General features: G+C 38.3%; 1 protein-coding gene across 6 annotated transcripts in view; it reads right to left on the bottom strand.

Moving 5' to 3' along the window:
- The window catches only part of LOC127412660 (inositol 1,4,5-triphosphate receptor associated 1-like), a 44176-nt gene that overhangs the window by 10790 nt on the left and 17953 nt on the right, over positions 1-15433 (bottom strand). For 5 of the 6 annotated variants that reach the window (XM_051649244.1, XM_051649235.1, XM_051649209.1 and 2 more), the window contains 11 exons: positions 13735-13841; positions 13119-13183; positions 11224-11397; positions 9131-9202; positions 8966-9021; positions 8621-8677; positions 4787-5260; positions 4513-4591; positions 2551-2674; positions 2388-2418; positions 508-648 (listed from right to left, as the gene is read on the bottom strand). In XM_051649244.1, the coding sequence (XP_051505204.1) occupies positions 508-648; positions 2388-2418; positions 2551-2674; positions 4513-4591; positions 4787-5260; positions 8621-8677; positions 8966-9021; positions 9131-9202; positions 11224-11397; positions 13119-13183; positions 13735-13841 (1380 nt within the window). The remainder of the gene's footprint in view (positions 1-507; positions 649-2387; positions 2419-2550; positions 2675-4512; positions 4592-4786; positions 5261-8620; positions 8678-8965; positions 9022-9130; positions 9203-11223; positions 11398-13118; positions 13184-13734; positions 13842-15433) is intronic. The other variant, XM_051649252.1, reaches the window with a different exon arrangement.

Below are 15433 nucleotides of genomic sequence, written 5' to 3'. Positions count from 1 at the left end.
TGATGCTCTTTTTTTTTTTTTTTTTTTTTTTTTTTAATGCTGTTGGTGGTGCCTTTTTCTCATGATATCAAATCATTTCAGTTTAAATTTTTGCATCCATAAGCACTTTATGTAATTGACCACTGTGCCATGCCTTACTGTTTTTGTCAAGTAAAAATGTGCCTCAAGACAACTGCATTCTGTTTCATTTGTTATTCTGCATCTTGCTTTCCTATTAAAAAAAAACACATACTGTCTGATCAGCCCTTTTGAAGTTAACCGTTCTTTCCAATTTTGTTGTTGTGTTGGACTAGTGAAATTTCTCTGCTGTGTGACTTGAATTTCTTGGAACTGTAATTCAGTAAATTCCTCTTCCTGTCATTCCATTTCAAATTCCAATTCAACATCCTGTGGGGTGTGGCCAATTCAATTCAAATTCCAGCTCATGAATTAAAAGGGAGCAAATTCTGAATTTATTCAATTCTGAATTTCTGTGGACTGTTGGCTCGGTTTACATTCCCTGCTAACCTTTAGAGAGCATTTAAACTCTTCCAGTTCCTTCTCCGTGTTTTCCTCAGTCAGGATGCGCTCTCTTTCTGCCTGTTTCAGCCGCGACTCCAACGTGTAATTGTCGTTGCGAAATGCCAGTGACAGCTGCACAAAGGTGTTCTGCAGGAATAAGACAGCAACACGTCATTTATCAACCACACTAAGAGACACCAATTTGCCATTCAATGACAAGATGCAGAAATTCACTGTGAAATTTCTTGTCGATGTAAAAACGCTTGTCATCACGGGGCACGTGGTAAGTTGTGCGTGGATCGCGAAGAGTAGCATGAGCCTCCACATGCGGAGTCTCCGCGGTGTCATGCACGACGTGCCACGTGATAAGATGTGTGGATTGACGGTCTCAGAAGCGGAGGCAACTGAGACTTGTCTTCCGCCACCCAGATTGAGGTGGCTGGGCTCGAGGCTCGGTCTCAGAGTCGAAAGTCAATCTCTCTATGAGGTGAGCTTGTGTGGAAGCTAATCATGTTGGAATACGTGTGAAAATGTAGGTGGGTCTGTAATGCAAGCGTTAAAATGTAGCGTTTTTCAAATGATGCGTTAGAGTAAAAGTGTTTCGATATCATTACATAGCAGGATGTGAGTGACAGAATGAAAAATAAGTGTTTATAAAGTCATAAACAGTCACAGTACCCACGATTTGTGAGAAAGTGAATAAAACGCACAGTTGTTGTGGCACATCTTGTGTTATGTACATTGTAGTATAAATGTGGTTATAGTAAAGTTTATTCTATGAGACTAGGTAGCAGTTTGAATGTCCCCATTCATCCCCATTACATTTACATTACATCTACCAAAATTTTCCTTTAATTAAAATTAAAATGTTGTATACCATGGATGATAGCATATACCATGTAATAATATCATCACTGTTTATGTATTTTTCTCTAAAACGCTTAAGGTATTTTCAGTTCAACCCTCTGCATTTCCCGCTTTAAAATTAATCGTTTGATCTTTCAGAACTTTAATTTAACTTTGAGAACTACTATCAACTAAAATAATTTCCTCATTTATTTGAATTGCAAGCTTACTGTGACTGGGTTGAAATAATGCATATACTGTAGTAATGATAAATAACTATTGGTACTTTGCAACTACATTGGTACTATTGTGCTATTTGTACTTAACTGTAAATGCATATATAGGATTGGTGATAGTAGTAAAAAAAAAAAAAGAAACACTTTGCTAAAACTTTCAGGTACAAATGGCACTTTTCCAACACATACAAACCTATACCATATTATTAAGCTAATGAAAACAATCTGTCCTTTTAAGTGCTGGATCTAACTGGAGAAGGGCTGTAAAAAGCAGTAATAGCATGAGAACTTTACGGTTAGGATCAAAGAGTGCAGCAGCAGAACAGCAAGTATTGTCTGAATATTAGAGAGGAAGATACGTCCAGCCCTTGACCCTCACTAGCGTCATCCTGGGAGCAGATTGTATCCACAAAGGCATGTTTTTGTTTCCTCGCAGGGGACAGGAACTCACTAAAGCCCATTAAATTACCATGTCCAACACCAGGCTCAGGAGAACGGACAGTGCCATGGCCTTCACATACATAACAAAACAGGCACATTCTGGAAAACACTATTCTGCCTTAGTGGAGCTGTCTGTAACAACCTACTAATTTCAACACCCTGGATTGTATTTTCTTTGGCTAAATACTATATATTAAAAAGCTAACCTGATTAAAATAGCTATGATTTCCCCTCTGTGGGGATTTGTTTATCCAACTTTTACTAGTAGGTGGGCTGATTTATCCTCCTCTCTTTTGCTGGCACAAACCACAGATTCTGAAGGAGTGTGTCACAATGTTTAATGAAACTCAGGAAAATACAAACCTCAGCTTCCTTCTCTGAGAGCGGAGGTGCACTGCAAAACAAAAAAGAGGGGGACAGGAGAACGAAAACAAACATATTACGATTGTAAGACTGTTTTTATGGTATAATTGGTATTATTATTGAGAACTGATCAATCCATTGATGGTTTTATGACAATGCGCACCAGCCAGATAAACCTCTGTGCGGTTTAAGTTTGTGAAGCATGATGTCTGAAATGTTGGGCATAGCGTCAGCTTTTTCTTTCATCTCTTCTTCACTAGGAGAACTTGTGAGTAGAGAGGGTGGACCTAAGAGATAAACATATTAACATTTAAAGCAGCAAATTCAATATAACTATTAAAGGAATGATTAAAAGCACTATTTGTTTTTTTAATTGTGACACACATGGTGCCACCAAGTGGTGTAAACATATAGTTACATTTCAAATTAATGCCACAGAAACTATATGAAGAGTGCAAAACACATGGATCATGGGTAAATGATTATCTCCCAAAAGGTGGCAGTATGAATGTAGAATTTTATAAAATCTGCCCAGTTATTATTAAAAGAATGTTCAGGGTTCAATACAAGTTAAAGGGATAGTTCACCCAAAAATTTAAATTCTCTCATCATTTACTCACCCTCATGTCGTCCTAGATTACTTTCTTTCTTCTGCTGAACACAAATGAAGATTGTTTTGAAAATATTTCAGCTCTGTAGGTCCTCACAAGGCATTTGAATGTGTACCAATATATATATATATATATATATATATATATATATATATATATATATATATATATATATATACCAAATTAATATCTTCAGAAGTGATATGATAGGTGTGGGTGAGAAACAGATCAATATTTAAATCCTTTTTTACATTCTCCTCCCTGCCCAGTAGGTGGCAATATGCACAAAGAATGTGAATCGGCAAAAAAGAAAATAAAAAGAATGTGAAAGTGAAAGTGGAGAATTATAGTAAAAAAGAACTTACATTTTGCTCTGTTTCTCACCCACACCTATCATATCGCTTCTGAAGACATGGATTAAACCACTGGAGTCGTATGTATTACTGTTATGCTGCCTTTATATGCATTTCGGAGCTTCAAAGTTTTGGTACCCATTCACTTGCATTATATGGACAAGCAGAGCCAAGAAATTGTTCTAAAAATCTTTATTTGTGCTCAGCAGATGAAAGAAGGTCATACACATCTGGGATGTCATGAGGGTGAGTAAATGATGAACACATTTTTACTTTTGGTTGAACTATTCCTTTAAGCTCTGTTAAAAAAATTACCTGCTGAAAATTAAATTTCCACTTAACCCCTATTATATAAATAAATATATTAATAAAAAAGTATCAAATAGTATTAAAAAAAGTAATGCGCTTACAATTAATTCTATGGAGAAAGGTAATACACCAGAATAAATGTTAAAATACATATTTTTTCAAAAGTATGTAAACCTAGAAAACCCTGTACATTTTGCATTATATGCTCAAGGATACCAGAAATGGACTGTTTACATAAAGAAAAATCCACACACATGGTTTTATGATATTATAGATGTTTTAGATCAACTTTACAACTTAAATAACACACATTTCTATACAGATTTATTCATATAAGTGCTTTAACAAAAATACAAGCTGCATTTCTGCTTTTAAACCCACCGGAATGTCTTGCCACATACAGGTAGACTTCAATTGTAAGTGCATCAATGTAAACTGCATTTTTTTGTTTGTTATTACAAACTGAGAGACATGGCACCATTACTGTCGAAAGAGCTCATTCCTTTAACAATCGCTATACCAGCAATATGTAAAACACAAAAGTAAAGACAGAGAAAAATGCTGGCACACTGCTAGTGTTCCAGTTTGAACACTGAATGGGTCTTCATTAGGTAAAACAAGCAAACAAATCAAAAAGTGTTAGCTTGTTTGACCTGATGAAGACCCATTCAGGGTCAAAACATTGACATTAAACTAGAATGTTAGCAGTGTGCCAGTGTTTTTCTCTCTGTTTTCTTAGGGTATTAATTTGTAGCTGTGCACCTGAATCTATTAAATGGGTGTACTGTATATACTACCTTTAGTTTATTGAAACACAAACACAAACAGCAAATTTTGACAACGAAGGATCACCTCGCTCCTGCTCAGCTGCTTCACTCAGGTCAGGAAGCTTTGAACTCGAGATACTTTGGATGCGTATCAGCTTGTGCTCCTGGAGGGGGAGAAAATGTTCAAATGAAAACCATGAACCAATTTTCACGAGTACTGCATTTACTAAATAGAGGACATAACATTCCCACAACACATGCTCCCAAATCGGCTCAAATCTTCAAGGAAACCATAAAAGAAACATTAAACTACTGAAACAGCATGGTAATTTGGTTGGCCAAAAACAACAAAGGATTACCTCACGCAATTTGGACAATTTCTGAACGTTCCCGGGTAGCACAGGGAAGTCCTTGTACCCGGGGGACTTAAATAGCGACTCCCTTGAATTGTCAGGGAATGAGAGACACTCCTCTCCTTTGGGAGCTGCATTCTTCATGTTCATGGAGCCCACTGTGTCCCAGGAGACGGCTCTCATTAGAGGTGGGAAAGCTCCTATTGTTTTGATTTCGGCCGTACATGGGGCTTGTTGAGTGGGTGGCCGGGGGACGGGTTTGGCTACCCCTGTAGCTGGCGGTTGATTGATGCCACAGCCAGGAGTCTCCTCTTTTTTCTGGGCTGTGTGTTCAGAGTTCTTTCCCTGATGGACTGGGTTCTCCTTCTGAACCACAGTGGGCTCTCTGGCTGGTACAGCGGTGGCATATCGCGGGCTTAAAGTACCAGAGGACACCTTTCGCTTGTCACTGGGCATCCACTCTACGAGTCTCGTAAAGCTCTGAGAAAGTCCAGGAACAAGAGAGCAGTTGATAACTATAATTCAATTTCACTAGTTAAAATGCTAATTGTTGATGTCAACCAAGGAATTACTACTAGTGAAAAATATATATATTTTTTGGATTTTTCCCCTTTTTCACCCAATTTGGAATGCCCAATTCCCAGTGCGCTTTTAAGTCCTCGTGGTCGCGTAGTGATTCGCCTCAATCCAGGTGGTGGAGGATGAATCCCAGTTGCCTCTGCGTCTGAGACCACCAACCCCCGCATCTTATCACGTGGCTTGTTGAGTGCATTGCCATGGAGACATAGCACGTGTGGAGGCTTCACGCCATCCACCGCAGCATCTGCGCTCAACCCACCATGTGCCCCACCGAGAACGTACCACATTATAGTGACCACGAGGAGGTTACCCCATGTGGCTCTACCCTTCCTAGCAACCGGGCCAATTTTGTTGCTTAGGAGACCTGGCTGGAGTCACTCAGCACACCCTGGGATTTGAACTAGCGAACTCCAGGGGTGGTAGCTAGCGTCTTTTACCACTGAGCTACCCAGGCCCACTGAAAATCTTTTTTTTTTTACATCAGTAATTAGGTTTGCAGTTTGTACTAGTAAAAACTTTAATTCTTAATTTCAATATGATGTTATTACTTGCAGATATACCCATTCATGTTATCAAAAATAGAATTTCAACTATAGAAAAAACATTTTTTTTTACTGTATTTTTACTAAAAGAATTTAATAATGATCTGTCATCCAGTCCAGTTCAAAACACAATTACAGTTAATGATATCTGTAACTGAATTATATTTGGGAGTCCAAATATTCATATCAGCTTTGTATTCCTTACTAGTAAAAAAATATCATATTTAATATAATATCATAAAAATACCACATCGCTATAATGTGGTTCTCGCTCTTGGTGGGGCACGTGATGAGTTGTGCGTGCATGCCACGGAGAATAGCGTGGGCCTCCACACGCGCTATGTCTCCGTGGTAACGCGCTCAACGAGCCACGTGATAAGATGCGCAGATTGAAGGTCTCAGACACAGAGGCAACTGAGATTCGTCCTCCGCCACCCGGATTGAGGCGAGTCACTAAGCCACCACGAGGACTTAGAGCACATTGGGAGTTGGGCATTCCAAATTGGGGAGAAAAGGGGAGAAAATAATAATAATAAAAAAATTATAAATAAATAAATAAATAACATTGTTACTAGTGCAAATGCCCATTCCTGACATAAACAATTGAATTACTAGTGAATTAGTAAAAATGCTCATTTTTGATATCTGGAATTTGGTTTTCACTAGTGGCAAAGTTATTTTTAGATATCTGAAAATGGATTGCAGATATAATTAAACTGAAGTGTAATTAAAGATATCTTAAAAGGAGAGGTAGACCGTTATATCAGTTTTACAAATTAATCGGTGCCGATAGTTGCATTTTGGAACTATCACTTATCAGCAAAAATCTATGCCGATAGTTGCAGGGTTTTTTTAATTCTTCCATGTTCTTTTGTGGCCGGCCCTAGAGGATTCTACAGTTAACAGTATAACAGGTCCTACAGTATAACAGCAGTCTCTAGAGGTAAAATAAAAACAATCACTGACATCTCATGGGGATTTGCTACATTATATTTAAATCTATATCTAATGCCCTATTCGGACGGGATTAGTTTTATTTATGGACGTGGGGTACTGTAACAATTACCAGAGATTCTCAGTAATTTTTGTCCAGTGCGAATTGGTCATGTCAGCAATTTTTCCGCACCTTTTCCGGACTGCACTTTACCGCGCTGATAAAAATTACAGCGTGTATTACCTACTTTAAAACGGCCTGTAAAAATAACCCCTGGTAATATTAATGCAATATTAAGCCAAGTCTCCATCGTTTTAAAATGAGAGCCCCTTGTGTTTTGGGCTTGTTTACTGTTAAAAGTCCCACATTATGCACCAAATCTTCATTTCTTTCTGGTTACTATTGGGATTTTGGTTTAACAATGAACTGCATCTGTAATTTTATTTATTTTGGACTCTTGTAGCCTATATGTCTGTCGATTAATCGGTTATCAGCCTTTTTCACAAACTTTAGTTATCAGCATCAGCAAAATCCACTATCGGTCGACCTCTCCTTAAGGGCATTCTTACTAGTTACAATCACATTACAGATATCTAAAATTAACACTGCCACAAGAAGCAATTTCCAACCAAATTCCAGATATCAAAAATTTGCATTTTTATTAGTTGTGCACACAGTGATCTGATACATCTCCTACTTCAAACCAGCAACACAGAGAGACTCTTTCAGCTGTTTAATTGCAGAGAATGCCCCTTAAATTCAGATAGATCTGTTTGAAGGCATTATATAAAACTGATGCACACTTGTGATCGCACATGCTTGTGACTGCACATTAATTAATTAAATTCCATATTAATGCAGCACATTACTAAGTTGCTTGGCAACTGTAAAAAACCTAGTTAAACTAATGAACTATATTTCAGTCCAGGCAGAATTAGCATGTGAATGTGGGTATGACATATTGATATGATATAGGTCTTGGCGGAGTAGATCTGCTATACTGCTGCTGCTGCAGAGCAAGTACAGAGCTTGCTACTGCTAGAAAATACACATACATACTGAGTTAGCATGTGGACATGCTGCTGCACAATTAGACAAAACACAAGACATGCTGCATCGAACACGTATTACATGCTGCTGTACAAATAAACATTGCAAACAGTTCATGTAGAAGATCTAGGCATGCAGAAGCTGGGGTGGAAGTGGGTTTCAGAGAAAAAAAAAAAAAAGCTCTTGCAGTGCACTGCAGAGAAACCAGCTTATCTGCCAAACTGAGCCATTTAAATGTTAGAGAAAGAGAGTGAGACGGAAGTTGATTGGCTACCTGATAACAAGTCAGAGGACCAATCAGCTTACACCATGCGAGCTGATTGGCTTAATATGTCACATGTGAAAGAGTCAACTGCTATAGATAAGTCAAAGAACATATCAGCTTTCACCACATAGTGGTGATAGTCAGCTGCATGGCTGAACTTCGGTTATTACTAGCTAAATTGTTTATTTTGATTATGTTGATGAATAAATGTAACTGTTCATTGTTGTCTTTTATTATATTGCTGTTGTCGCTGCTTTATAAAAGCAATAAGCCACTCAAGCCCACATATTACATTGATTTTTCCACAGTTAAGGGGGTTTTAGGCATTCTGCTATACATTGTGGCCAAGAATCATCTGTGAAATCACTGTAATGCATGGCCATTCATTGCTTTTGGCTTTAGTGCATGGAAGAGGATGGATCGAAATGAGAAATAAAGGAAAAAGGTATTTTAAGGGCTGTTATACAAACCTGCTGTTCTAGTTTACTTGTGTCCCCATGGTCATGGGTTGAAGGCACCTGCAAACGCTAACCACATACACAAGCAATATTTATTTCCACTCATTCTCTTCTTCAGATTTTTCGTGCAGCATATTGTAGTGTTTGTATAAACTGTACTGCCCACTTAAGATGGTTTGCTGGTCTTAGCTGGTTTAAGATGGTCTCCAACTCTGGCAAACTGGTCTAGTTGGTCTCCAGGCAGACCAGCTAAAAAGTGCCCAAAACCCCTCTAAAACAAGCTGGCCTGACCAGCCTGTTCAAGCTGGGAGACCAGCTAAGACCAGCCAACCAGATATATTATTTAATGTCACTCACCTGAGTTGTGTGGGGGACTTGGGGACTTGCAGGAGGAGTTGTGGTGACCTCAGGACCTGGTGGACCAAAACAGTAAAACCATTCATCTTAGATCTACAATTTCCGAATTTGAAAAAAACTCTGCAGGCAAACATGTGACTGAAAACAGAGAGCATGGTACTGTACCTAGCGGTGCAGAGAGGGAACTGCTTCTGGATGGGATGGGGGAGGAGCATGGCGTTGGGTTTGGTGAGAGGGCTGCAACCAAAAGACATTGTTATCCATTTTAGGACATGCATAAAACATCACTGTTTAAAACGTTGGATATCTCTTCTCTTTATCTCTAACAACGAGCTGTGAATACACTCAGGTCAGTATGCTGTAGTGTGCGTGTAGGATACAGGAGGACTTCTGGCTGGTGCTCAAATCATTTGTGGACATGGACACAATTTTACAGTCTGATAAGCAAAGAAGTCACAAGAGCTTAAATAACAAGCTGCTTCTGAAATAAACATTTCAAGATCCCACCAAAAACAATAACATTTATCACTACAAGAATTGTTTCTTGGTTGTTAATACATAAATACAATTTCCCATCACTGTTAAATAATTATTTTACAATAAAAAACTATACTTTTAACATTTCTTAAGAAAATATGACTGGGGCCTGGATAGCTCAGCGAGTAAAGACACTGACTACCACCCCTGGAGTTGCAAGTTTGAATCCAGGGCATGCTGAGTGACCCCAGCCAGGTCTCCTAAGCAACCAAATTAGCCCGGTAGAGTCACATGGAGTTACCTCCTCATTACTAGAGTGTTCTGGGTGGTTTCTAGGGTGTTACTAGGGTGTTTTGAGTGGTTGCTATGGTGTTCTGAGTGGTTGTTAGGATGTTCCAGGTTGTTGCTATGGTGTTCTGGGTGGTTGTCAGGGCATTCCTATGAAGTTGCAAAGTGGTTCTGAGTGTCTTTTAGTGTGTTCCTATGCGGTTGCTAGGGTGTTCTGGTTGGTTGCTATGGTGTTGCTAGGGTGTTCTTGGTGGTTCTCAGGGCATTGCTGTGGAGTTGCTATGTGTTCTGAGTGTCTTTTAGTGTGTTCCTCTGCAGTTGCTAGGGTGATCTGGGTGGTTGCCATGGCTCTTCTAGGGTGATCTTGGTGGTTGCCAGGGCATTGCTATTGAGTTGTTTAGGAGTTCTGAGTGTCTTTTAGTGTGTCCCCATGTGGTTACTAGGGTGTTTTGGGTGGTTGCTAGGGCATTGCTAGTGTGTTCTGAGTGGTTGATAGTATGTTCCAGGTGATTTCTAGGGTGTTCTGGGTGGTTGCCAGGGCATTGCAATGGAGTTGCTAAGGGGTTCTAAGTCTCTTTAGGTGTGTTCCTATGTGGTTGCTACAGCATTCTGGGTGGATGAAAGGGCATTTCTATAGAGTTGCTATGGGGTTCTGAGTGTCTTTCATTGTGTTCCTATGCGGTCTGTGTTCTGGTTGGTTTCTAGGGCATTTCCAGGATGTTCTAAGTGGTTACTAGGATGTTCCAGGTGGTTGCCATGTGTTCTGAGTGGTTGTCAGGAAATTGCTATGGAGTTGCAAAGGGGTTCTGAGTGTTTCTTGGTGTGTCCCTATGCATTTGCTAAGGTGATCTGGGTGGTTCCCAGGGCATTGCTATGGAGTTGTTTAGGAGTTCTGAGTGTCTTTTAGTGTGTCCCCATACGGTTATTAGGTTGTTATGGGGTGTTGCTAAGGCATTGCTATTGTGTTCTAAGTGGTTGCTAGGATGTTGCAGGTGGTTGCCATTGTGTTCTGAGTGGTTGTCAGAGCATTGCTATGGAGTTGTTTAGGAGTTCTGAGTGTCTTTTAGTGTATCCCTATGCAATTGCTAGGGTGTTGCTAAGGTGTTCTGGGTGGTGGCTAGGATATTCCGTGTGGTTGCTAGAGCATTGCTAGGTTATTTCTAGGGTGTTCTGGGTGGCTGCTAGAGCATTGCTTAAGAGCCCAGCCTTCTATGATATTGTTCCCTAGATAGCTTGGTTTCCTCTTTTAATGCAAGTTTATGGGATATTGTTGCCTCTTTTTCTATCCCCTGGGAGAAGTCTGTTTGCTTAGAACAGATTTCAGGTATCATTCATGTTTATAGTACAAACTTACAAAGTGCTTAAGTTATGTGACCAAGTTTGGGCAGATAAATAATAATAATAATAAGTGACAGCAACAGTGATGCTTGCTAAAGACAGGTCTAGTAGAACTAGTCTTAGATAGATAGCAGATAGTAGGACTGCTGTTGTACCTGTAGGAGACTCAGTAAGACTGCAGGTGGATCGTCTGCCCCTACGTTGCAGGAAGCGATCGCTGACTTTCTTGGCCTCCTCTAGCAGCTCTAGATTCTTCTGACGGTCCTCTGCAGATAACTGCAGCTCAGGAAGCTGATCCTTGACCAGATCGATTACGTGTCCCTCATCATCTTAAACACAAACACACACAAACTAAGCACGGTTGTAATATACGCCAATCCCACCCCAACCCCCTTAAGCTATATCTCACACAGTGAGGTCCAAAAGTCTGAGACCACTTTGAAAATCTGTGATTTAAAATCCCATTTAAATCTGGAAACAACAGAGAAGGTTTTGGACTTTGTAAAATGTAAAGCAAAGAAAAGTTATGACATCTATTTATGGCATCTGCACAACTTTTAGGTTCTATTGAAATATATGCAAATCTGTGACTTTAACAATTCTCCAAACATGCTGGATAACATGGATCATCAAATTTTGCACAAACTTGTGGAGTTCATGCCGGCCTGAGTGCATACTGCCAGTATGGAAAAAAGAAATTCTGAAATACATGCAACTCAACTTTTCTCTCAAATTGTTATACTGATAATAAAATGTCTTAATGGAAATTTTGTATTACATTAGAGAAATGCAAAACCTTCCAGGGTTGGAAGGGTTACTTTTTAAGTAAATGTAATTTGTAACATATTCCTTTAGATTACTCATCGTCAGTAATGTAATCTAATTACTTTAGATTACTTCTTCAGCATTGGCAGATTTTTTTCAATGGTTTTTGACTATAAACAAGTGAAAAATGTGAAAAAAAAAACAAAACAAAAAAAACTCTGCCAGTACAGTAAAACAAAATACACTTATATAAAAAATGCATGCTCTGAAATAGCCTAAATATCTTATGCAGTGTATCTTCTCAAGTACATTTATTTTAAGGATTTATTCAATTTGTTTTTTTAGCAGGAAAAAAATGCAAAAATTCTTATTAACAGTAATATTTTTGAAGTATATCTTTGCACCAATTTGCACCAAAGGTCTTACTAGAGGAAGAAAAAGATAGAATTCCTTATAAAATATAATTGCGACTGGTAACATATGCAGCTAAAGGTTAGAAATACCATTTCACCTTGACATAATACTTAATCTTCACATGGAAACTTAGAAATAGTCACATGGTAACTATTTCTGATGTTCTTAACTTACTTCAAAACCCCACATAGTGTACACAACAACATCTTCGATCGTTTGTGGATTCTGTTAATACAAATCTATTATTTGTAGCTTTCTATATGATGCTACAGGCTACACTGGTTAGTATTTCTCATATAAGCATCCTTTATTCTTGTAAAAATACCCTAACCGAATAAAAAATTGACAAACCATATAGCCTTGTAATCGTGTATTTATAGGATTTATATTTCATCTGTCAGAGCATTTCTAACTCTTTTTTTGTTGCTATAGATCCTCAATGGTGCCACCTTTTCACTCATAACAATATGAAAGGCCATCTGTCTGCTCATATGAATGTAACAAATCATAAGTTAAGTGTTTCACTATACCCGTGGTTCAAACTCTCCTCAGATCGCTTAATTTAAAAGCATAAATATTGACCAGCTGAATAGTCCAAATATAAAATGAAACAAATGACAATAAAATGCAAAGTAATATCTTCAGTAATCAAAATACTTTCTGAAAGTAACTGTATTCTGATTACAAATTATTTAAATTGTAACCGTAGTGGAATACAGTTAATTATATTTTGCATTTTAAATACGTGACGCCGTTACATGTATTCCGTAACTTCCCAACCCTGCATATTTCCACTAGTGGTCTCATACTTCTGGACCCACTGTATTTCAAAACAGTATGTGGAAACATTTAAGGAAGTAGTTGAACATACCCAATGTGGTGATTGGATTCAAGGATGCAGAGTTTCGGGAGAGGCGAGGTCTAGGGCTATGTGGTCTGACACACATTAAAAACAAACATTAAACCGAAACATTCTCAACATAATTGAACAGATTTACATTCAGCTAAATGGAAATTGTTTATAGTTAGGGACATAATATAACATACAAACCGAGCTTGCTTGATGCACTGCTTATATAAAGATTGAATTTAAAGGGATAGCTCACCAAAAATGGAAATTCTGTCATCATTTACTCACTCTTATGTTGTTATTTTCCGTGAACACAAAAGGAGAATGCCTCAGTTACCATTCATTTCCATTTATTTATTTTTTCCACACAATGAAATAATTTGAAAGTGAAAGTTGACTGAGACAAACATTCTGCCTAACATCTCCTATTGTGTTACACGGAAGAAACAAAGTCATACGGATTTTAAACAACATGAGGGTGAGTAAATGAATCCTCATTTTTGGGTGAACTGTTCATTTAATAATTAACTTTATTATAAAATGTATAAATCTTGAATTTATAATCAACTGAATTTTAAGGACTCATTTAAAAGTTTGCTATTTTTTTGGTACTTCAATGGATCTCAGACATCGATACCTTGCTTTCTCTAGAGGACAGGGCTCCTGCTTGCTGACTTGTCTTTGAAGTACAATGGCTGGTGGAGTCATGGTTACAGTTACCACCTTGCTTTCAACTGGTGCATACTGCAAAAGAAACACAGGTTTGCTTCACTGGTTAGCTGCAATATTTGGGTCACATTCTTGGAGAGTACTGAGGCTGAGGGTTTTAAATTTTGCATCACATGTTTTTTATTCTGCAGAGCTCAAAATACTTTGCTAAATGTCCATGTTCAGTTAATTCAGAATTATGTACTCATTTGTTTTTTCCCCCCTTTTTTTGGACTCACTGTAAACTTTGATGTTTTCTGTAACTATGAGTGTATAGTGTACATAAGAAACACATATTAGCAAACTTAAGAGCAGTTAAGAGCAGAACTGCCCCTCACTGGATGTTTTTTGTTTTTGGCACCATTCTGAGTAAATTCTAGAGACTGTTGTGTGTAAAAATCCCAGGAGATCAGCAGTTACAGAAATACTCAAACCAGCCCATTTTTCCCCCATTCTGATGGTTGATGTGAACATTAACTGAAGCTCCTGACCCGTATCTGCATGATTTTATGCACTGCACTGCTGGCACACGATTGGCTGATTAGATAATCGCATGGATGATTGTTGGTGCCAGACGGGCTGGTTTGAGTATTTCCATAACTGCTGATCTCCTGGGATTTTTACACACAACAGTCTCTAGAATTTACTCAGAATGGTGCCAAAAACAAAAAACATCCAGTGAGCGGCAGTTCTGTGGACGGACATGCCTTGTTGATGTGAGGGTCAACAGAGAATGGCCAGACTGGTTCGAACTGACAAAGTCTACGGTAACTCAGATAACCGCTCTGTACAATTGTGGTGAGAAGAATAGTTGGTGCTGTTTTGGTGGCACGAGGGGGACCTACACAATATTTGGCAGGTGGTTTTAATGTTGTAGCTGATCGGTGTATAATATATATATATATACATATATATATATATATATATATATATATATATATATATATATATATATATATATATATATATACAGTTGTGCTCAAAAGTTTGCATACCCTGGCAGAAATTGTGAAATTTTGGCATTGATTTTGAAAATATGACTGATCATGCAAAAAAACTGTCTTTTATTTAAGGATGGTGATCATATGAAGCCATTTATTATCACATAGTTGTTTGGCTCCTTTTTAAAACATAATGATAACAGAAATCACCCAAATGGCCCTGATCAAAAGTTTACATACCCTTGAATGTTTGGTCTTGTTACAGACACACAAGGTGACACGCACAGGTTTAAATGGCAATTAAAGGTTAATTTCCCACACCTGTGGCTTTTTAAATTGCAATTAGTGTCTGTGTATAAATAGTCAATGAGTTTGTTGGCTCTCACGTGGATGCACTGAGCAGGCTAGATACTGAGCCATGGGGAGCAGAAAAGAACTATCAAAAGACCTGTGTAACAAGGTAATGGAACTTTATAAAGATGGAAAAGGATATAAAAAGATATCCAAAGTCTTGAAAATGCCAGTCAGTACTGTTCAATCACTTATTAAGAAGTGGAAAATTCGGGGATCTCTTGATACCAAGCCAAGGTCAGGTAGACCAAGAAATATTTCAGCCACAACTGCCAGAAGAATTATTCGGGATACAAAGAAAAACCCACAGGTAACCTCAGGAGAAATACAGGCTGC

Source organism: Myxocyprinus asiaticus, chromosome 2, assembly GCF_019703515.2.
Source record: "Myxocyprinus asiaticus isolate MX2 ecotype Aquarium Trade chromosome 2, UBuf_Myxa_2, whole genome shotgun sequence".
Classification (NCBI taxonomy): domain Eukaryota; kingdom Metazoa; phylum Chordata; class Actinopteri; order Cypriniformes; family Catostomidae; genus Myxocyprinus; species Myxocyprinus asiaticus.
This window is presented reverse-complemented; position numbering and strand designations above follow the sequence as displayed.